The sequence below is a fragment of the Xyrauchen texanus genome, chromosome 39, assembly GCF_025860055.1.
Source record: "Xyrauchen texanus isolate HMW12.3.18 chromosome 39, RBS_HiC_50CHRs, whole genome shotgun sequence".
In the NCBI taxonomy this organism is placed as follows: domain Eukaryota; kingdom Metazoa; phylum Chordata; class Actinopteri; order Cypriniformes; family Catostomidae; genus Xyrauchen; species Xyrauchen texanus.
In genome coordinates, this window is record NC_068314.1 from 31,255,544 (window position 1) to 31,277,561 (window position 22,018).

The window sequence follows — 22,018 nt, forward strand, 5'->3', positions numbered from 1 at the left end:
AGTCGGTTCATCTTGTGATTGCATGGTTTAGGAATCGCAAAAGATGCACGAGACAGAGTAAATTCTCAGATTATTTTAGTTTTTTAAAATTTGTCTTTTGACAAACTTACTTTGAATTTGGTCAGTATTTCATCATGTCAAATTCATTCATTTTAGTCAATTTTACTCTGTTATAATGTGAAAAATGACAGACACATGTATCCAACTGTAACAGACCAAACATTCTGAAATTCAGATCTCCTGAAATAAGAGCATTTAATGAATATATGGAAGTATTAGCCACTTTTTTGAAGTCGCTGTGTATTCTTTATGTTTAGACAGTTTAGGATGCAAAATTGCATGTAGCATGTTTTTAAGGAAACGGTTACGCATTCTGATTAGTTAACAGAAGAGTATTAGTGTGTTGTTCATATCTCACAGTATTATTTTTTTCTCATCTTATTTTCAACTGTATATTTAAAAACATTTGATTATCATCATGATGAAAGATTTTCGTCTCGTCTTCCTTATCGTAGACAAAATCCCCCCAAAAAAACCCTTCATCAAGGAACATTTCCCGTTAGTAATTTCATTGAAGAGATGACCTGCTGTAGGACAACACTGGAAATACATCAGTTCAACAGTGTTTATTTCCCATTTGAGAAAATGCTGTTTCAGACATTTTGTTTGGTTCTATTAGCTTTTCCCACAGGCTTTAACAAACCAAAACAGATTTCTTTTTATCTGTGCATACATTTTCTAAGAGACTACTTAATATTTGATTCTCTAATGTTCTCTCACTGTAGACCTCTAAGGAACAATTGCACTGAAGCAGTGATGCTTTCTGAACAATATAAAGCTTACAGAGCTGTTAAATTAAACCTTCTCAATTACTATTAAATACCTTGTCCATAACCACTTATAATAAATTAAAATGACATGTACAAAGTTTATCATTACTTCATTTACATTTCAGGTTTTAAAAACACATCTGTGCATATTTTCTACATGCATTTATATTTACACGGATATCTCCACCCACAATTACAAGCAACAAATCCTTTCATTTAAATATCCATGGGCACATGTTAACTTGGAGTAGTGCCAGTGAAATAAATGACATTAAATGGCATCTCACAGTAAGGTAAAACAGCTATGGCAAGAGTCAAACATCAGAGGCTAATACATGAGGTTGAACCTGATAAAGACGAAAAGCATATATGGTCACGATAGAATTATTAAACACCAGAACAAAGGGCAATAGAACTGCGGGTATTTGCACACATGTTTCACAATCCAAAAAACCCAGGCCAGAAATGATCATTTTAGCAACACGTACCCTGAGCTGTACTGCCCAAAAACCCTGCTGCATTGGCAACTGTAACCTCACACTTAATAAAAACAAAATCTGCTGCGTAATATTCAATTGTTGCTGGTGAATTAGACCAAACACTTTCCAACATGGCGAAATAAGTGTAGAAAAAAAAGAAATTAATGAATGAATTTTTAGATTAAATGGATGGATGAGAATCTTTACATTTAAAGGGATAGTTCACCCAAAAATGAAAATTCTGTCATTTACTCACCCTCATGTTGTTCCAAACCAGAATGAGTTTCTTTTTTTCAGAATGTTTGTCTCAGTCACCATCAGTGTTTTTGGTACTCAAAAATAGTAATCCACAACTAATTACTATTTACTTCTTTAAAATTGTAATCAAACTTTACTTATTGCTTCTTTCAAAAGTAATGACATTCTCAACTACTTTAAGTTACTTTCTATAACAATTTTCACGTTTTTCCGCTCAAAATTTCAAAATGACGTCTCTATTTTCTCCTAGTTAATTTTCCTTTCAGCTGTCACAGAAACACACATGTACAAATGAACATAATTCATGTTTTAAATGTATTCTACAAAAATAATATTATTTTAGAAATGCATAATGTATAAACATATACTACCGGTCAAAAAGTTTGAAACACTTGACTGAAAGGTTTCTCATGATCTTAAAAATGTATCTGAAATCTGATGGCAATCATTTAAACTGTAATGCATTACACTACTTTTTGACTAAAAGTCATTAGATTACAGTAACTAATTACTTTGTAATCAGATTAAACCCAACACTGTTTACCATTCATTTTCATTTAACGAAAAAAATGGATGAACTAACCCTTTAAATCTGACAATGCTGAAGAATTAAATAAGTCTCTATGTGCTTTGAGGAGGGGAAGGATACGGGACAGAAGAGACAAACCCAAATGAATGTTGTACCGTCATTGATCTACAGTCAGTTTTAGACATCCAAGTGCTTTATATGAAATTTGAGGGGTTAAAGGTTGAGTTTTCCTGCACATGGTTCAGATGCGTCATTGCTCGGTCGTATGCCATATGCACTGACTTTCGCACATTCGTTTTTTTGCCCTCCATCAGACGAAGACGATCAACGGTGTCGTCAATGCCCATGTGATGGAGCTTGTCCAATGGCAGCCACTGCCTGTGTGTACATGAAAACCAAAACATGAGCAGGATAAAAATGTTGCAGATCTCAAACACATCTCAGTGTTGTATGTTTTGCCTTACCAGGTTCTCTTTGTGTCGAAAAACAACACAAGAAAGAGCTTCTCCTCGGTTTCCTCCTGTCTGCGTCTGCCCAGTTTCAAAACTTCTTTAGGAGGTACTGGGATGGGAATGCCATTGTGAAGCATTCCTTCCCGGGGCATTTTGGGGTTGACAATCTGTTGAAAACCATCATTAGCATGAATATGGAATAGAATAAATCACAAATTCAATTATAAGTGACTTATAAAGACATTAGCTAAATTCCAAAACCTAGTAAACTACCTAGATCGCATTTTAAGGCATCATATGCACGCACCTGACATGATGCCTGTTCCAAAAAGCAGGCCAAATTCTTAGAGACCGTTCCTCTCTATTTTTCAAATGATGTAATCAGTCTGTCAGTGGCACCTAAGTAGAGTGTTCCAAATCAGTCACTTTTACAAGGTTCCATTACAGTTAGGAAGCTAACTTTAGAAGAGTGTTGCCTATGCAGACAGAAGACAGCTCACTAGGCTTTGGAACAGAGCTCATGTCTATTGCAGGGGTGTCCAAACTAAGGCCCACGGGCCATCTGTGGCAGGTCAACTGCTCTGATGTGGCTCGCGAAAGCTTTTAAAAGTAGAACAGATTTTGGCCAACAATTGAGAAATTCTGAACACTGGGTTTCGCTATCATGTGCAGCCACATTTCACAGTGCATCGTCTCCATGCATTCTCTTTAGTTGCCACCAGGTTCATCCTTTGGAAGAGTTCAGGAGTCTGGACAGAATGGATGAAGCACCATGCAAAAAGAATGATGTATTTGTGAAAGGACTGCGATCAGGATAGAAACTTTGCTCACGTACTTGTTCTCGATACATTGTGCCGATACCACCATGAATCATGCAACTGAGTAGAGCTGTTGTTGTGCAGCACGAGCGGCCGCACAGAGTTTATTGAGTGAGCGAGCCTAGTACACTTCCCTTTAACGTCCTCTGTAGCGTGGGAGGTTTAATTCATTGTAGTGATTTGGTTCGTTCAGATGCTTCTTTGAAATATTGCACAGAAAAATCTATGTGCTTTGCAGTGACACCAAAGTATTTCTAGCAAGTCAGTCCACTGTCGGCCATCTTTAGAACGCTTTCGGCAGGCTATTTCCAGTCATGCCATAGCAGCTCCTATCTACTTGAATGGATGAAGAGCAAAATCTTAAAAACCGTTGGTCAAAAGTTACAATTGAAGGACATATTTCAAATCTGCAATAAAATCTGACAATACTGGAATCATAAATTGTGATTCTTTACCTCATATTACGCACAAAAAAAACTAATTCCCAGCTTGTATAGCTAATGCGCATGTGCGATCCAAAGTTAATTGACAGGTGATGTCTGTATCTAAAAGGTGATTGGCTCTTTTAACTGTAATGTTGTGTTCACATACAACGAGAAGGAAATTTTCGCCTCGCATTGCTCTTGCGAGTTTGACCGCTGGATTATAAATTTGTGTTTAAATTTGCGTTCGCGCGAGTAATAATTTTCCCCCTTATCTTCCAGAAAAGGACAGGAGGAGGGACTTCTACGACTTGGTTCATAGTACAACCAAGAGCTGGAATCAAGTAGAGGTGCATATTTTCAGAACTTACCAGGTTGTCCAACTTCCTTGCTCACTTTCCTCAAAGCGATTGCGTCTTTTTCGTCTGGTCTCTGTACATGTATGACGTAGTGTCGTACAATTCTGGGTGCCCACACACAGCTACAACCATTTTTTCATCCATTTTTCCAGATTTCTTCTGCAACTACGACAGTACGTCAGTGACATCCGGACAATCTCAATGCTGACAGGCTTTAGCGACAACACGTCATTCAAATATTTTGCTCGAAACACGTGAATGAAGCGATTTCAAGTGTTCGAGTCGCGCCATTCCCTTAATTCATATGTAGCCGCGCAAAACACTCATTTCACGTTGTATGTGAACGCATCATAAGGCAGGACTTCCTTTCTACATTGGTAGATCGTTGGGCACTCAGAGCTCCTTGTTTGAGCGTTCCAATTTGTCCCATTCATTTTAATAGAAGTGACCCATCTCTGTTATATAATCTCTAGTGACACTAATTGGAAAAAAGAAATACATTTAAAAACACAAAATCCAAGGGCATTGAAAGTAACAAGTTCTTACCCAGAATAATACTTTGTAAAGTAATGTTACATTACTGCATTGTCCGAAATAACTTTTCTATAAAGGGGACAATAATTGCAGACTGGATTTATTTTTCTGTGGCATTTTTTGTTTATGAGGGCATTCTTTCTAAACATATCAAAATGTATACAAATTTGATGACATAATGTGTAGTGCTAACCTTAAAGTAGAATTTTAAAGACTATATTAGATGGTATAAAAAAAAAAAAAAAAAGAACCCAGGGGATTTTTTTGCGCCAACAATTTGAACTTCATGGCATTTTTGTCACTTATTCTGAGCCCCACCTTAATTTCTGACCCTGCATCACTGTTCTTGCAAGTGTTCTTGTTGAGAGAAATATTCTTTATTAATGCAAAATGTGATTAAAACTTGCATAATATTAAGCATAGAATATAAATATAATGCCATAGTGGCAATCTAGTTGCATCTAGATGTTTTTATTATTATTACAATGATGCGGGGGCAACACCTTATTTCTTTTTGCGTCTGACCCCAGAAGAAAAGGTTTGGACACCCCTAGTCCATTGCAGGTATGTATGAGAAAGACCATGTGATCCTCACCATTGCAGGGTATGACGGATAGCCACGACATTTCGCCCAAACCATGGTAAGAGGCTCCATCGCTAAATCATTTTGAGAAGTGCGCCTACCTACAAACATAAAGGGACAAACTACTGTCCTGACACAACAAATATGGCTAACTATTGAGCAAACAAACAAAGATATGGGACTATACAAGAGCCATATTTTTCATTTTTTGTACCTACTTGTATTAGGAACTCCATTCGCCTCCACAGAAACAGGAACCTTGCTGAGTGCTGGCTTACCACGACTGCGTTTTGGAGGTGAGGAACTGCGGAAAACATTAGAAAAACACACTTAAAGCAAACATGAATCAATTATTAGTACTACTGCATAATCCAGCTTGGTCAGGTTTATACCAGCTATTAACATCTCGATAGAGCCAATCACAAGAGGCAGCGCTAAATACAGATGGAAACGGGTCCAAAACGTTTCGTGATTCAACTACTTAAACCACATTTGGTGGTGGTTGAAAATGCTTTTATTATGTATACACTAATACATACAAAGTGTTCTGGACAACAACAAAACACACCATCATTCCTCCAAAACAATGTTTTTAAACTTTGCAAGCTCAGTAAGGTTTTAAAGGAAAAGTGTGCAGTAAACTTGATCTTTATCACTTCAGGGTTTCCACACCATTTCACCCTTACTTTTCCACAACTTTTCCATGATTTCATTCAAGAGAAATAATTCTTGCCAATGAACTAGAAGACTTTCTATTATAAAAATAAAAATACATAATATAGATATATATGTATATATGTATTATATATATATATATATATATATATATATATATATATATATATATACACAAATTTCATAACTTTTCCACTACTTTCCCAGTCGTTCGTGACTGTTCTGAATAAGGTTTCCTAAAATAATTTTTATAGAGATTATGTTCAAGAAGAACAATTCTAGCCAATGACCTAGAAGAATTTATATTATAAAAATATACACTGGCAGCCAAAAGTTTGGAATAATGTACAGATTTTGCTCTTATGGATAGAAATTGGTACTTTTATTCACCAAAGTGGCATTCAACTGATCACAATGTATAGCCAGGACATTAATAACATGAAAATTTACTATTGTAAAATGTATTGGCTGTCTTGCACTTCTCACGCACCTTACAGTCTAGCTGATCCCACAAAAGCTCAATGGGGTTAAGATCCATAACAGTCTTTTCCAATTATCTGCTGTAACCTTTTCTTTTTGTTTTTCTGTTTCAAAAGTGTTTTTTTCCATAAGGCCTGCACCCCTGAGTCTTCTCTTTACTGTTGTACATGAAACTGGTGTTGAGCGGGTAGAATTCAATGAAGCTGTCAGCTGAGGACATGTGAGGCGTCTATTTCTCAAACTAGAGACTCTGATGTACTTATCCTCTTGTTTTCTGTCCTTGTTAGAGACAGTTGGCCTTTGTCTTTGAAGACTGTAGTGTACACCTTTGTATTAAATCTTCAGTTTTGTGCCGCTTTCAAGCATTTTATAGCCTTCATTCCTTAAAACAATGATTGACTGACGAGTTTCTAGAGAAAGCGGTTTCTTTTTTCTAAAATTGACCTTAAGACATGCCAGTCTGTTGCATACTGTGGCAACTCACAAACAAACACTCAAGACAATATTAAACTTCATTTAACAAACCAAATAGATTTCAACTGTGTTTGATATAATGGCAGGTGATTTTCTAGTTCCAAATTAGCAATTTAGCATGATTACTAAAGGATAAGGTGTTGGAGTGATGGCTGCTGTCTAGATTTGATTAAAAATGTCTTTTTTCAAATAGTGATGGTGCCGTTTTTTTACATCAGTAATGTCCTGACTAATCTTTGTGATCAGTTAAATGTCACTTAAGTAACAATTTCCTTCTGAAACAGCAAAATCTGTACATTATTCCAAAATGTTGGCCGCCATTGTAAATATGTAATATAAATAAATTGTATATAAAAATATAATGTATAAATATAAAAAGACTATTAAAAAAATGTATGACTTCTCCATGATTTGTTAAGATTGAACAAACTTCCAATTATCCTGAAATTTCCAGGTTTCCATGACTGTGATAACTTACACAGGTGAAGTGTTTCATGTAGTCACGCAATCACAGTTAAAAGAAACAGAATAGAGACTAACACAAGGTGTAAAATCAGCCAACACAAACAACAGTTTACACCCAGTATTAACAAAATAAAAGTTAATACCAGATTTAAACAGTTGATTATCTTGGCTAACCATTTATGATCATATCAACCAAGACAAATCTTAACACCAGGAGTAAACATGGCCCTTGTGAAAGCATCCATTACCTGTGTGTTGGGAAAGAGGGAGTGCAGCTTTCTGTATCTGATGAGTTGCCGCTGTGTCTCTTGAGTCCATTTGTCAAACCTAAATCAGAAGCATTAGACTGCTTTAGCATATTTAAAACATCATGCCAGACATCACTTACACCACTGGTCAATAGACTGTAGTAATCATCTAAGTATAGATATTACTGTACCGTTCTCTTCAGGAAGAGAGTGGGACTTTTCGGCTTCGCTATCCGAGCACACACTCAGTCCTCTGGATCTCAGCTGGTGAAGGGACGGAGAGGGCGACTTTGGGACTGGAGGTGCTGACAGTAATTTTTCCATTTTGCTGACTCCATTCTGCAATATGACTGGCTGTTCCTTTGTCAGTCTGGCTCCATTTTTAGCTTTCTTGAAGAGGACTGATGTTCGACGACCTACGCCCATCCTTGGAGAATCAGAGGATGTGTTTGCAACCTTCTCCGGAAGGCTGGGGTCCACCGTCTCATCTTCCTTAGTGTGGAAGTCCTCTTCTTCTAAAGTCTGGTTCTGTTCTTCATTCTGAACCCTCTGTTTTCCTTTTCCTCTTTGTTTTCTGCTGCCAGGTTTAGTTGACCGCCCTGATGTGGTGGTCCGTCCTGTCTCAAGGCAGAACATGGGAGATTTTGGTGGAGCATCTCCAGGTAAAGGTGAAGAGTCCGGACAAGAGAGTTCTTGAGTTTTTTGTGATGCTGATTTCTTAGTGGCTTCAACAAACAAAAGAAATGAATGATTAACTTAAACTTATACATGGTTTATGTGTACACAATAAACTATTTGGGCCCACTAGGAATATTCCAGGTTCATTTCAAGTTAAGCTCAATCGACAGCATTTGTGGCATAATGTTGATTACCACAAAAATTAATTTAGACTTGTCCTTCCTTTTCTTTAAAAAACAAAACAAAACAGTTTTTACAGTGAGGCACTTACAATGGAAGTGAATGGGGCCAATGTTTGGAGGTTTTAAAGAAATGTGAAGCTTTAATTTGATAAAAGCACTTACATTCATTCTTCTGTTAAATTTAATTGTATTATTTGTGCTGTAAATTTGTTTAAATCGTAACTTTTACGGTCATTTTTGGGTTTACGGTGTTCTGTCATCATGACAACAAAGTAGTAAAATTAGATAGTACTTTACACAGAAAAGGTAAGTAAGTGATTTTATCACACTAAAATCATATTAACACTCATATTGTTTACATCCTGTGGCTATACTTTTGAAAAAGCGAGTCTTTTCATGTTTACAGATTGGCCCCCATTCACTTCCATTGTAAGTGCCTCACTGTAAACCCAGATTTGTTTCTTTTTTAAAAGAAAAGGAGGGAAGAGTCAAAGTAATTTTTGTGGCAATCACCGTGATGCCGCAAATGCAGCTGACTGATCTAAACTTGGATTAATCTTGAAATATTACTTTAAGCCACACTTAATATACACGTATCGTGGCATTTGATAACACGATATTACACCAAGCAACAAATTCTCTTAGACTCTTAATTCACTTATAGACCCTACAGTTACTTGTAAGTGTGGCTTATGTGTCCAGATACTTTTTGTGGCCACTCTGTATCATTTACCTCGTTAATTGTACACATTACCTGGATTGGAGGTTATGTAATCCATCTTGTCCTCACTTTCCTTTTCCTTAATCTTGTCCTCTTTCATTTTTCCATTCAGCAGTCGTGAGCTGCGGCACTGGTGGCTGATTTTATGACGGAGACTGTTAATTTCTGTGCGCAGCAGGCGCATCCGTTTTGTGCGACGTCCGCTGGTTCGCATGGTTGACACCAGATCCAGTTTATCCAGCAAGGTTTTCAGCTGGTCCGCTTGAGACATGTGCAACCGATTTTCAGGGTTCAAGAGTAAATCAACTGTAAACAAGAAAGAAAGCTGATGTGTGACTCAAACATGATGATGTGACTCAAACAACAGCAGCCTCTAATTGATGTTTAATCCACAATAAATATGATCTTGTCAATCAAAGATACTAGATAAATAGGCATGGGACAATATATCACATTGCAAAATATCGCAAACCACAATAAATGACGAACAATTTCGAGGCAATATTTTATATTTTGAATTCAGCAACATTGGATCTGTCCATGTGATCATAAATTACATGACCCATCAAACATCAAAATCTCTCTCACTGTTTACAGAAGTTCCTTGAAGCGCTTGAATTTAGCTTTTAGAAATGTAAGTACTGGAATACCTTTAAAAAAAAAAACTTGCTTTAATTAAAGTGCTTGAAAGATTTCTTCAGTGTAATGTGTGTCCATCAAAGATGAGATCCACGCACTCCACTTTCATTGAATAATGTGTCTTTTGTTAAATAATGTGTTGATCAAAAGCGCGGTAGCAAAACCATGCACCTCCATGCGCTAATGTGCGCTGGACCTTAACCCTAGACTCTCATTGAACTCCCGCCATTCTTAAAGAGGCAGTCCCATTTTAGCACTTGTTTTCCAAATGAATGAAAACTCAATGTTAATACTTGTAAATTGTACGCATTATTTCAAACAGTGATGTTCATTCCATTATTTTATACGTAATTTCATGACATAATATTAATTGATAGAAAGTCAAATTTGACTTTTTAAAAAAAGCTAAAATGTGGTATTTATATACATATATACTTGTCTTGTACCATATCAGCCTGAATGTAGCCAACTAATTTTGAAGGTTTATTTGTTTGTGATCTTGAATATCTTTCTCCAGAATTGTAGCCTATAAGTTTAAGTTAAATGACTAAATAATATATGTTAATGTTATGTGGTTATTTTATATTATGTGTGTCTTCTTAACTGTTATATGACCTATTGTCATGATAATGGATTAACAGTCGCATCACGTGCACTTTTCACTTTATAGAAAGCACACCTGAGGTAAATGTATTTAAACGACAGCATCTCAAACTCCTTTTGTTTATTTGATTTTAGCATTTACTTTAGCCACACTACGTCAGTACTCTGCTGGTTCACAATGACTGGTGGGTAAATTTCCCTCTCCACTTCCTGTGAAGTGATGTATTGATGTACACTAATTCCCTATGTCGTTTGGAGTTGCAGAATGTTGATGAATAACTGTTAGCTATGAGTGCTGTGGAGTGATACAAACTCAGAGGACACAGCTGTACTTTATCTTGAATAAAGCACGGCGGTTGTCCATTTTATAATGTGCCTTACATGACTTTATTCAAACCTTTTTCTAAAAAAAATTGAAAAAAATCTGTCATCCTTTGTGGTTTAGTGTTATTATCTCAAATCAAAAACCTCATATTGTCCATCGAACCGAATCGAGTGATAACCATTTCGTTCCACCCATATTAATAAAAGATATATTGTTTTGAGGACAATTGTCTCTGGCAAGTAGTATGGATATACTGCCAGAAACAAGGTCTATTCTCACCTTCATCCCACCAGGAGACCACGGAGTTGCATTTACTAGGGTTGTCTGGCAGGTGCATGCCAGTGCTGGGATCAAGACCTATGCTGAGAGCCTGATGCTGGGCATGTCTCAGGACAGCTCCTCCCACCTCCCGCAGCTGCATGGCAGCCTTGTGGAACATGGTGTCATTGGAGTTGTACCTCAGACAGTTGGATATCATGAGATTTAAATCACTTTCAAGGTCAGCCACCGAGGAGTATTTATGGGCCTCAAGCTTTTTTTGCATTGAAGAGAAGTCCATCGGCTCAGAAACAAACTCCAGATAATCTGGAACCTGGTGAAACATTAAAGGTGACATATGGAATATCTTTGGCATATTTTTCCCTTCATAATGTTCATTTTGAGTGGCATAAAAGCTGATTCAATGTCAACATAGACAACATCGAGAAACAGTGTGAGTGGGGCCTTAAAGGGCTTGTCTATGTAAATCTTTGGTGGAGGAAACCTTGACTATCATGATAAGAGAACTTAAAAAAATCTACCAAAGTATAGAAGAGGGGATGGCAACCTTTTTGACATAAAGTGCTGTTTACAATCTTTTTTGTTAATGATGATTGCACATACATACATACATACATACGAAATAGGGCTGTCAATCTATGAACATTTTGAGTAACACTTTATAATAAGGTACCATTCGTTAATGCATTAAGGATCATGAAACAGCATTCACATCTGAAAGTGAAAGTTAAAGTGGAGATTTAGAGTAAAAAAAGGACTTAAATATTGTTCAGTTTTTCACCCACACCTATTATATCGCTTCTGAAGATATGAATTTAAACACTGGAGTCGTTTGGATTAATGTTCTATTTTCTTTATATGATTTTTTGGAGCTACAAGGGTCTGATCACCATTCACTTGTATTATATGGACCTACAGAGCTGCGATATTCTTCTAAAAATCTTAATTTGTGTTCTGCTGAAGAAAGAAAGTCATACACATCTGGGATGGCATGAGGGTGAGTAAATGATGAGAGCATTTTTTTTTGGCGAGGGGGACTATTCCTTTATCAAATACAACTTTTTATTTGAAAAATGTACAGTACTTGTTGAAATTAACATTAATTTACAATTACTAAAATTAATAAATGCTATAAAAGTATTGTTTAATGTTAGTTCATGTTAACTAATGCTATTTACTAATGTTAACAAATGGAACCTTATTGTGAAGTGATACCAAATGTTTTAATAAAATTAATTACATGACATAAAGATAAATAAATAGAATTACCGTAAATCGCAATTAATGGCATTTATTATTATTTGCAGAGAAAAGCCTCAAATAAAGATAATTCATATAAATAATGAATAATAATTCAAATATTTATAAATATGTAGTAGGTCCTGTAATTAATATATAATATGGATTGAAATTCAGTTTGATATAAATTGCATTATTGTGGCAGATGAATAAAGCATTTGTTAATACAAAAAGTCGCTTGAGAACTCTCTATTTGTTTTTTCTCATATCATTGAACAAGCCTAAAGTTGACAGCAATCAGTTTTGTATTGTGCTCGTCAATTATCCAGTTCTCACAGTATGCATTCTTGCTTTCCGTCTGCACTATTTTTAATTGACACGGTACATGTGTGTGCCTCAGATGGACGCGTTTGGAGCGTCTCAGTGGTATTCAGCGTTATAAACGCCTTATTTTTAGGATGCTGTGTCAAGCAGAGGACACTTAGAAAATCACGTCTTCCGTGTATTCTGTTGTATTCTTAAGTGAGCGTTTCTCATTCTGTGCTGGTTTTGAGGTTTGTTGAGGTGCAATGCCACCTCTCGACGCTGCTTGAAAAAACAGATGTACTTAAAGCTTGAATTGCTCATATGGTGGGAAAATCCGTACTTTTATTACAGTATTTCAGTACGCGTCAGTAGGCATGATTAATGCCGTTATTTTTCAATGCGTAATTTTTTATATAATTAATCGCACTAAATTAACGCGTTAAATCAACAGCCCAAATAAGAAGTTACCAATGTCAATGTTGCTATCAATATTCTACCCATAAATATGAACACCTTTAACAGCACATTTCACAGATAGGTTGAACTGCAATATATTTGAGTTTCCTAAATCGATTTTTAGAGCGTATATTTAGAATATTTCAGCTAAAAATTATGTTTCGGTTTGAATGCTTCAGTTGAACGCTCCTCCTTTCAAAGTTTACTTTATTTGACTGTGCACGCACAAACAGGTGTCTGGTGAAATGCGTGATATGACTGCTATGGGACTACTTCTCTTCAGGAGTTTAGACCCATAAATGTGTCTTTATACTCCTTCAGACTCATGTTATACAAAGGCAGATGTCTCCTGACCTCCTCACACACATGTTTTTGATGTTCACATCCACTGTTGTTGTTGTTTCCACTTTTGTATTTGTTGTCTAGCGTCGATTAGTGCTTCTTTGTGCCACCTTGTACAGTTACAAAATTCAAGCCACAGGTGTTCAATGCTCGAGCACTCTGCTGATGATGACACTTTGAAATTTGTGTCACGTGTCCTGTACACGGATGCCTAGCGTTTGCGTCTGACCGAAGTATACTTTGGGCTTAAAACAGATGCTAAATGTACTCATGAGAACTGTCAATGTATGAGACTCTAGAATTCAAATCCAAAGAGAAAGTTCCACTGAAACCTCTGTTATTTCCTCACCTCCTTCAGATTGACGGGTGTGGTGAAAATATGATCGGTGTCTTTCTCCTGCAGCTGTTCCAGTGTGGAGCGCAGAAACACCAGCACAGGGGTGAGCTGCAGCTCCAGAGCAGCCTGGTGAAGTTTCATCTTACAAGACAAGAGAGGCAGATCAAATCAATGCTGTGAATCGTAATTAACTCAAACACCTGTTCTGCTAATAAATGGTGGTTTTCAGAGAGCAGGGCTTTGAGAACAGAACAAAAGCTCATTATAGACATGAATGGTTCTGTGTCACCTGTTCTCTTTTAAGTCTCTCCCTCTTTCGAATGAGTTCGATTAGAAGTCGAGCTTTTTCCAGGTCTTGGCGAAGCTTCTGCCAGTACTTCAGCTCTTCCCTGACAGCTTGCAACTTTGCATCTGGTTCTTTCTGTATATTAATAAAGAATAATCTCATGTAAATACATGGCACATACAAGCAATCTTTGTATATAACACACTCCGCAGATGATAACTAACTCCTGAGCTACACCACTCACAAATCAGTTATTACTAGGACCTGATCTGAAGTGTTACATCTGGATCTGAGAGTACATTCTGAAAGCATAAGAAGTGTTCTGTTCTGCGGCCAAAATATTTGAATGCAAGTTTTAACTTTCTGTTTACTGTCAACTGAGACTTTTTTCCTTGCTTAATGTATTACAATACACTGACCTTCTCAGACTTCTGAACTTGAAGATACGAATGGAGCCGACGGATGAGTGGCACTCCGTTAAGAGAGTGACGTTTCAGCAGCCAGTAATTGTGAAGCCTCTGCATGAATTGATTCTTCCTCTCAACAGACACCCCAGTGCAAATATTGTTGAGTCTATTCAAAAGATATGATAAAAGCCATACTGTTCAAATCAACATGAAACGGCATTCACAACCCATTTTACTTTAATGTGATCAAGCTTTCTGACTGGGAAGCAGACTGAAGTTCACCCTCAAGCATTTTTACCTTTTATGATATTAATTCTTCCTTTTTAAATGAATGAAATCTTTAATTTGCTTTTACTGCTGTAACATTTATCACATTATTGCTAACCAAATAGCTGTTTGACTTTCGGTTAACATTATTTTCTCTAACTGTGCAGCACATATCTTTGTTTGCACACTGCCTTGATGACAACAGCCGAAAAGGAAAGTCGTTTTAGAGATATTACATTTTAACAAGAGATTACAAAGATGACATTTTTTTTCTTCATGATAATCAGCACCATAATAATGTGGAACGAGTATTTTAAAAGTAAATGGGTCATTGACTAATACGGTTGTCTGAGCTGATTAAAATTAGACATTTTTAAAAATCTAGTTTAGAACATGTATAAAGTATGTTGAAATGCAATATTTGTTTCTATGTTGGTTTCAAAACATTTAAAAAATATTTATAGCATTTAAAAAAAAAAATATTATAAAAAAAAAGATTGAAAAGTTAAAAACATTCATGAGTTTTTGAGAATATCAAGATGATCTGAAATATCAAGAAGTTTTCTTAAGGTTAATCCATTTGACCTGAACAAAATAGACTTATTCATAAAAATGTCAAATTATCTGATATATTTAAAACTTCACACATGGTCATGAGGGTCTAAAGGAGCCCTCTCTGTTTAATGTTTTTCTTGTCACATGACAGCAGAATGGCTAAACCAAAACTGTTTTACTGCTTACAACATTTTTTTAACAAAATATTAATAACGATTATTCCAAACTACTTATGCCAACATTTCTTTATTCAACTTTTTCCGTATTTATTTTTTGTGTCTCCAGATTTTTACACCATCTAGACATTTTTGTCATTAAGCCCAAAAAAAGAACTCAATGAAAACATGTTCATGACAATAGAGGTGTTAACAAGTAATTATTTTTTTTATATTTTATGTAATTTTAATAGAGGTTGACCAATTATGGATTTTGCAGATACCGGTATCTAAGGTAGTGGAAAAGGCTGTTAACCGATTAATCAGCCGAACGTTTTTTAAAAATAGATTTATAGAAGTTAAAAACAAATTCTTATTCTTTCCTTAAAATGATGGACGCAGATATAGAGGCTACAGAAATCCAAAATGAATCAAATTCCAGGTGCACGTCATTGTGTAACCACTAACCAGATTTTTTTTTACATCTGGTGCATATCTTTTAACTTCAAACAAGCCCCAAATACACCAGAGATCTGGCTCCATTAAAATGCTGTATAAGTGTTTACCAAATTAAGCTTTCAATAGCCTATTCACAAATATATATTTCATTAGATTAGGTTTGATGAGAAATAAGATTAATTATTACAAGGTTATACATTAGAACTATTAATTATACATTAACACAAGATATGAAGTAGTGCTAAAGTGGCACACTACATTTACACCCTGTCTATACTGGATGCGAGCAATGTGGCGTCGGGTCACAAACACCTTGAGGCTGTCTACACTGAACATTAAGGCGAACGTTTATTTGTCTTGTTGGCAGGAGTAGCCCAAATTAGAACGGGGCAACGATTTACTGTCTGCGCGACGCGATGCTAAACGCATCCAGTGTAGAAAGCATCAGTAATTTACATTTACAATTATGCATTTGGCAGACGCTTTTATCCAAAGCGACTTACAGTGCACTTATTACAGGGACAATCCCCCCGGAGCAATCTGGAGTTAAGTGCCTTGCTCAAGGACACAATGGTGGTGGCTGCAGCGACCAGCGACCTTCTGATTAACAGTTATGTGCTTTAGCCCACTACACCACCACCACTCCACATCTCTATTAATCATAATGGGAGCGATTTGCTTTTGTCGCATAGCACCGTGCCCCTCGCGCCTGGTGTAGACAGGGTGTTAGAACATGTGATTATCTAGTCAAAATAACAACATATGCATTGAAGTGAGAATAAAAATATGAGTGAATATTGTCAATGATGAAAGATTTAGATTTAGTAAATCCCCACATTCTAACTGTAGAATCCACCAGCGCTGGCCACACAGAAACACAGGCGAATATTGGAAAACAAAATAACTATTGCCAATTATAGGCATGGATTTTTTCCTATAACCGATTGTGCAAAAAAGTAACTATCACCACCGATTAATCGGTAAAATCTGATATATTAATCTACCTCAAATTTTAAATAACTTAGCAGTTCCAGACAAAAAAATTAGTGTCACGTCACTGACCTAATTGTAATTTCATGCTGACTTTAACATAAGTCACTTTCACACTGAAAATAAGATTTTATATACAGCAAGATCTAGCAACATACATCAAAGGACCCCAGACATAGCAGCCAAAAGAGCAAATGTAAACATTTACCTAAAGGAAGGAATCTGTGGCACCAGAAGCAGGGGCACTCCTGTCTTCCGTGTGGTCCCTGCTGAATTCTTCTGCATTTTCTTTTGCTGTGCGGCCGATCCTTTTTTCTGCCCATGCTGGTTCTGCTGCAGCGTAGGGCCTAATGTGTATGACCTTTGACCTCTATTACCCCTGCCTCCGACCAAGCCATTATCCTCATCTCCCTCATTACTTGTGCCAGGGGGAGAGTGGTTCTCGCAAAAAGCAGTCTTCTTCACAGTAAAAGTGGTGCCATTTGTGCCAGTCTCTCGCACAGGGTCGATTTTCATATAGAGGCCTGCTCTCTGGGCACAGGTAACATGAAATGCCCTGTAACAGTTTGCTTTGTGGCACTGAATAGATGCCCCCCTTCGTTTCTGTTTACACAGGTAACAGGTGAGTTTCCATCTAGCAGGAGGTATATTTTTCACTCCCTCCACAGGTTCCAGGAACACAGTGTTGGCGAAGCACAATTCAGGGATCCATATGGCACAGATGACATGGGCCCAGTTTCCATCACTGGTTTGTTTGAACGCACCTCCCCGATTTGGGCAAAGGACACAATCCACAGGTCGCGATGGGGACTGCAGGCAGCACCTGCACAGCCATTGGCCCTCTGGGATGTAAGGCACCCCGTAACATTCCTGGTGCACAGCGAGGTTGCAGATATCGCAGAAAAGAATGACGTTGCTGTTGAGACACTCGTCGTCGAGGCAAACGCAACAGTAGGCATCCTCGTCAATGGTGCTCTGGGACAGCGCCTGACTGCGGGACTCTAAAATGGACTCTCGCTCCAGTCTGTCAATCAGTAGCTCGAATGTGTCAGGGGGGACGGAGGCGTGGCCATCGGACACACGCTTCTGATTGACCATCTCTAACCAAGCCATATCCTCCTCATCCATGTCATACTCTGCCTCATTGTCCAATTCCTCACTCGACTTCTCCATGTAGCGGTAATAAGCCACAGGAAGTGGAGGAGCCTCTGCGGTCGAAAAAGTCTCTACCATACGAAATATAGGCTTAGGCAGAGGGCTTTGTACATGGGAGTGGTGTGCCAAATACACCTGGCTCTGGGAGTTACACTGAGACCCAGATCTCCGATTTTTAGTGCCATGTTTACCATCTTTCCTCCTGCTTTTAGAAGCAGCCTGTTTGTTTCCCTGCTTTGCTTGACTCAGGATCTGCTCACTGTTCTCTTTGTTGCTGTTGCATTCAGTCAGATCCTGAGCCAACATCTCATCCTCAGTTACAATGGAGAGCTGGTCGGAGATGTTGATTCGGTGGAGCCTTCCCTCCAGCTCGATCTCCACCATTTTCTGAGCCTGTGCGTACGTAAGTGTGTCTCCAGCCGTAGAGAAGTTCAGTCTGCATGGAGAAGGTGGACAGAGTAGAGCGTCCATATCGGCATGGCTGGAAGGACCAACTTGGTTCTGACTCTTTCCTTGGACTATTCCTCTTCCAAAGCCTCCAGCTCTTTACTGGCTAACTTGTTTCTTTAACTTCCTCATTGGAGTTCTCCTCTATTCAAACATAAAAATATAAGTGGACACAAGAAACTGTTACAATAGAAATACACAGGAGAATTGGTGATGTTTTAAAGATATAGGGTGGTCACACCGAATATAAAATATTTTTTTTATTTGCTTCACTATATATAATTCCTAAATGCATATATGGCATACAAGTTTTTCCAAACACTCCCCATCTATCATTGGTTCCACAAAGATAGTCCAAGCCCAACTCTGGTCATTGGTTGAGCCAATGCTATGTTGGGTTGGGCTGGGCAGGTCGCTCAAACTAACTGAGCAATGTTTTTCAAGGCTACAGAACCATAATGTACCTACAAATGACTCTACAAATGAGTTCTCCACTATTCTATGTCATTTTAAAGTGCAAGTAGTGCGAGTATTATGTTTACATTGAAAATGCAAAAAAAGAAGTGTACTAGAAGTACTACACACCTCTTCAACCATCTAAACATACACAGAGGAAGGGGCGGAATCACCTGGCTCTGACTGCATTGCTGGTCTGACAAAACAATTGTAAATAATGGAGAATGTAGCAACTAGTGAAACTAAAGAAGACAATGCCTTACAAATCTAAGTTGAATGCTTTAACAACAGCCCATGATGTGTGAATATGGACCTATATTTGAGATACAAGTGTTGAACTGAGGACACGCTAAAGCTAGCGGCAACACATTACATGCGTTTGAAGCGTCAGTTCCGTCAGCTGTTAAATGGCGAATGCGTCGGTGTATTACAAAACTGTTAAAGGTGCTGGAAGCAATTTTAGCCATTCTAGAATTTCTGAGCCGTTGGATGAGCCCCCCTCTTTCCAAAACCTGCACTCCAGCACACCAAATGAGTTTTACTGACACTGACATGAAACAGAAGCGTTTATCAAAACCAATAACAGCAAAACAGTGCCCTCAACTGAAAATGTTATGAGCAACATGGCATAAAAATGGCAGTAAGCCTCAATAATAGACCTTTTTCACAGACTGTTATGACGTGTTTCCGCCTTATTTAGCAGCGTTTTTTATATGAATTTTTTTTTTTAATATTGAGTGTAAGTTCATAACATCATTCTTTGTGTTATATTAACCTGGAATTAGTTTAAAAAAATTAATTATCACAGTAACAGTAAATTTGGCATCTTCTCCCATCTGTCTTAATCTGCAAATTTGTTTTTCCTCTGGAAAGTCATTCTAATTTAATAGTGGATTTTTTCTTAAGTGAAAATAATATTTGCTGTGGTCTCCTATTCACCGCTGTCAAAGTTTACACTGCAATCTTCTGCATTCCAAAAACCTGGAGTGTGAAAAAGGTCTATTTGCTGCAACTTCAATAACAGAACATGCAAAATTATTGACTCATTTTTGTTTGCTGTTTAGAGTCTACAGCTGTCACAGAGACAGGTGAGACATCTAATGACACTTATTTTATTAATATCTTTCAGGGAGTAGGAACATTTTTCGCATTACCTTTCCATGAAAAAAAAACAAAATCACTTACAGCACCTTTAGGTGTTCCATTTTGAAAATAAATACACTACATGGTTGACTGCATAGTGTATATTGTAAGTGCATAGAATATAGTGCATATTTTGGGACACAGCTATAGTTGTCCATGTATATTATGCAGGGATAGAAGACTTTAACATAACATTTGAACTGGATTTATTCATTGGATTAATTGTTTTTGCTCGTATTCTCAATTATCATTTGAATTAAATGATAACAAACACTATCAAAAGTGTCTGCTAAATGAATAAATGTAAATGTCGAAAAAAAGTACACACTTCACCTTTCATTTAAGCAAATTTAAGCAAATTTGACCGTATAGAGTTGCAATAAATAAATAATAATAAATAAACTAAACTGTCAACTATAGCAGCTACCCCACTGCTTTAAATTCAAAATAAAAATAAAATAAAAATCATGTTGTACAACGAAATTAACATTTAATAAAGACTTAATAAAATGTTCCTCAAATGACCAGAAACATAACCCTCCAATTTGAAACATTGGTAATACTTGTGTATCAGGCTAACCAATAGGAGGCGGCAGAGACGACAGATAATTTATGCGAGCCAATCACCGGTCGGAACTGCAATGTTTCCTTGACCCAGTTGACGTAGTTTGGTTGCAGAGCGCTAAATACCAATCCCGCAGCAAGACAGAGCTGAGGAGTCAGCCATGTTAGCAAGGCTGACTGGACAGTCTCAACCTCGACTGTTTCTCCTGATAACAAACTGCGACGGCGTTATACACCTTTATTTACTCTTCGACAACCAAACGGCAAATAATTGCATATGCCGATATAGCTATTTGCTAGTCTTTTGCATGCAATACCGTATGCTTATCTTGAGAGAATAAAGCACTTCTATGTAATAAGCGCTGTGTATGGACAGAAAAGGCGCCCAGCAAATGAGCACCTATCAATGCTGGACCTAATTTAGAGAGAGCAACCGCAGCGCAACCTCCCCCTGCGACATTATTGTGAGAAGAAAGCAATGGCAAATAAAGAAAGAAAACTTACTCATTTATCGATTGCTCGAAACGACAGGGAATGCCGGTCATATCCAGAGGCGACAGCGTCCTCTTCTGTAAGCGAGACGGGCTTCCTCAAACCTCCATTGAAGAGACTTGCCACAAAAACGTTCCTAAACAGCCATCCCTGCTATTTATACAACGCTATCACCTTAACAGAATGCCCGATTGTGGCAAATAAGCGTCTGACATTTTTGCACAGTGTATCGTGTGCATTGAATGTTGGTTTGTAATTAAACTGGCAAGAAAAATACGCCCCTTTAGAAAAAAACGACTTCTCGGCGTTGGGTTTTGCACTTGCCGCGCGCATCACGCGCACTCGTCTGTGATTGGTGGAAATGGTCATCGTGATGCCACCGAGTCTTACAAAAACCTATAAAAGCTGTATGAGAAGAGAAAAACAACGCAAGAGACTTCCCTAATAATTTTGCGCGCAAAGAGTCCATCATGTTTACATGCGACGTAAAACAGCCGTGTGCTTTATATATTACTGTCGAAAATAAAATCACTTATTGGTGGATTGTTTATCTGAAAAAAAAAAAAAGAATACAAAAAAGCACGCAAGTCTAAAACATGCGAGAAAAGGGTGCAGAAAATAATAATAATAATAGCACTACAGGTGAAGGCGTACAAAAAAAGAAAAGAAAAATCCTGTCTATTGGAGTTTACCAGCTGTGTATTTCCTTTTTTGTACTCTATTGTTGACAAGGCAGCACATAATAATAATAATAGCAGTGTTTTCTACTATTGAAAGTATCACCCCCTCGGTAACCCTCGGATAGGGGGGTCCTGACACCCCCGATGCCCCCCTCTATTAAGACGATATTCGATGTGTTTATTTGAGAGTGAAGTTATTCTTGTACCATCATTTAAATGATTTTCTGATACAGTATATTGGTTTTGAAA

The 22,018-nt window shown here is 37.4% G+C and overlaps 1 protein-coding gene across 1 annotated transcript; it reads right to left on the reverse strand.

Moving 5' to 3' along the window:
• Nucleotides 1-628: 628 nt before the first annotated feature.
• Nucleotides 629-21,332, reverse strand: LOC127632665 (bromodomain and PHD finger-containing protein 3-like). The gene is made up of 13 exons (XM_052111383.1): nucleotides 21,102-21,332; nucleotides 17,041-18,578; nucleotides 14,419-14,572; nucleotides 14,003-14,134; nucleotides 13,726-13,854; nucleotides 11,034-11,346; nucleotides 9,221-9,493; nucleotides 7,798-8,331; nucleotides 7,607-7,685; nucleotides 5,479-5,568; nucleotides 5,277-5,361; nucleotides 2,561-2,715; nucleotides 629-2,474 (listed from the first exon to the last, which is right to left on the reverse strand). Exons 2-13 carry the CDS (start codon nucleotides 18,456-18,458, stop codon nucleotides 2,291-2,293), a joined length of 3,546 nt encoding a protein of 1,181 aa, XP_051967343.1. The 5' UTR covers nucleotides 18,459-18,578; nucleotides 21,102-21,332; the 3' UTR covers nucleotides 629-2,290.
• Between the last annotated feature and the right edge of the window lie 686 nt (nucleotides 21,333-22,018).

Coding starts and splice junctions, on each gene's coding strand:
- LOC127632665 (XM_052111383.1), bottom strand. CDS start 18,458: ATGGACGCTCTACTCTGTCCACCTTCTCCATGCAGACTGAACTTCTCT. Junction 14,573..17,040: donor CCACAGATTCCTTCCTTTAG/GTAAATGTTTAC, acceptor TCTTTTGAATAG/ACTCAACAATATTTGCACTG. Junction 8,332..9,220: donor TTACATAACCTCCAATCCAG/GTAATGTGTACA, acceptor TGTTTGTTGAAG/CCACTAAGAAATCAGCATCA.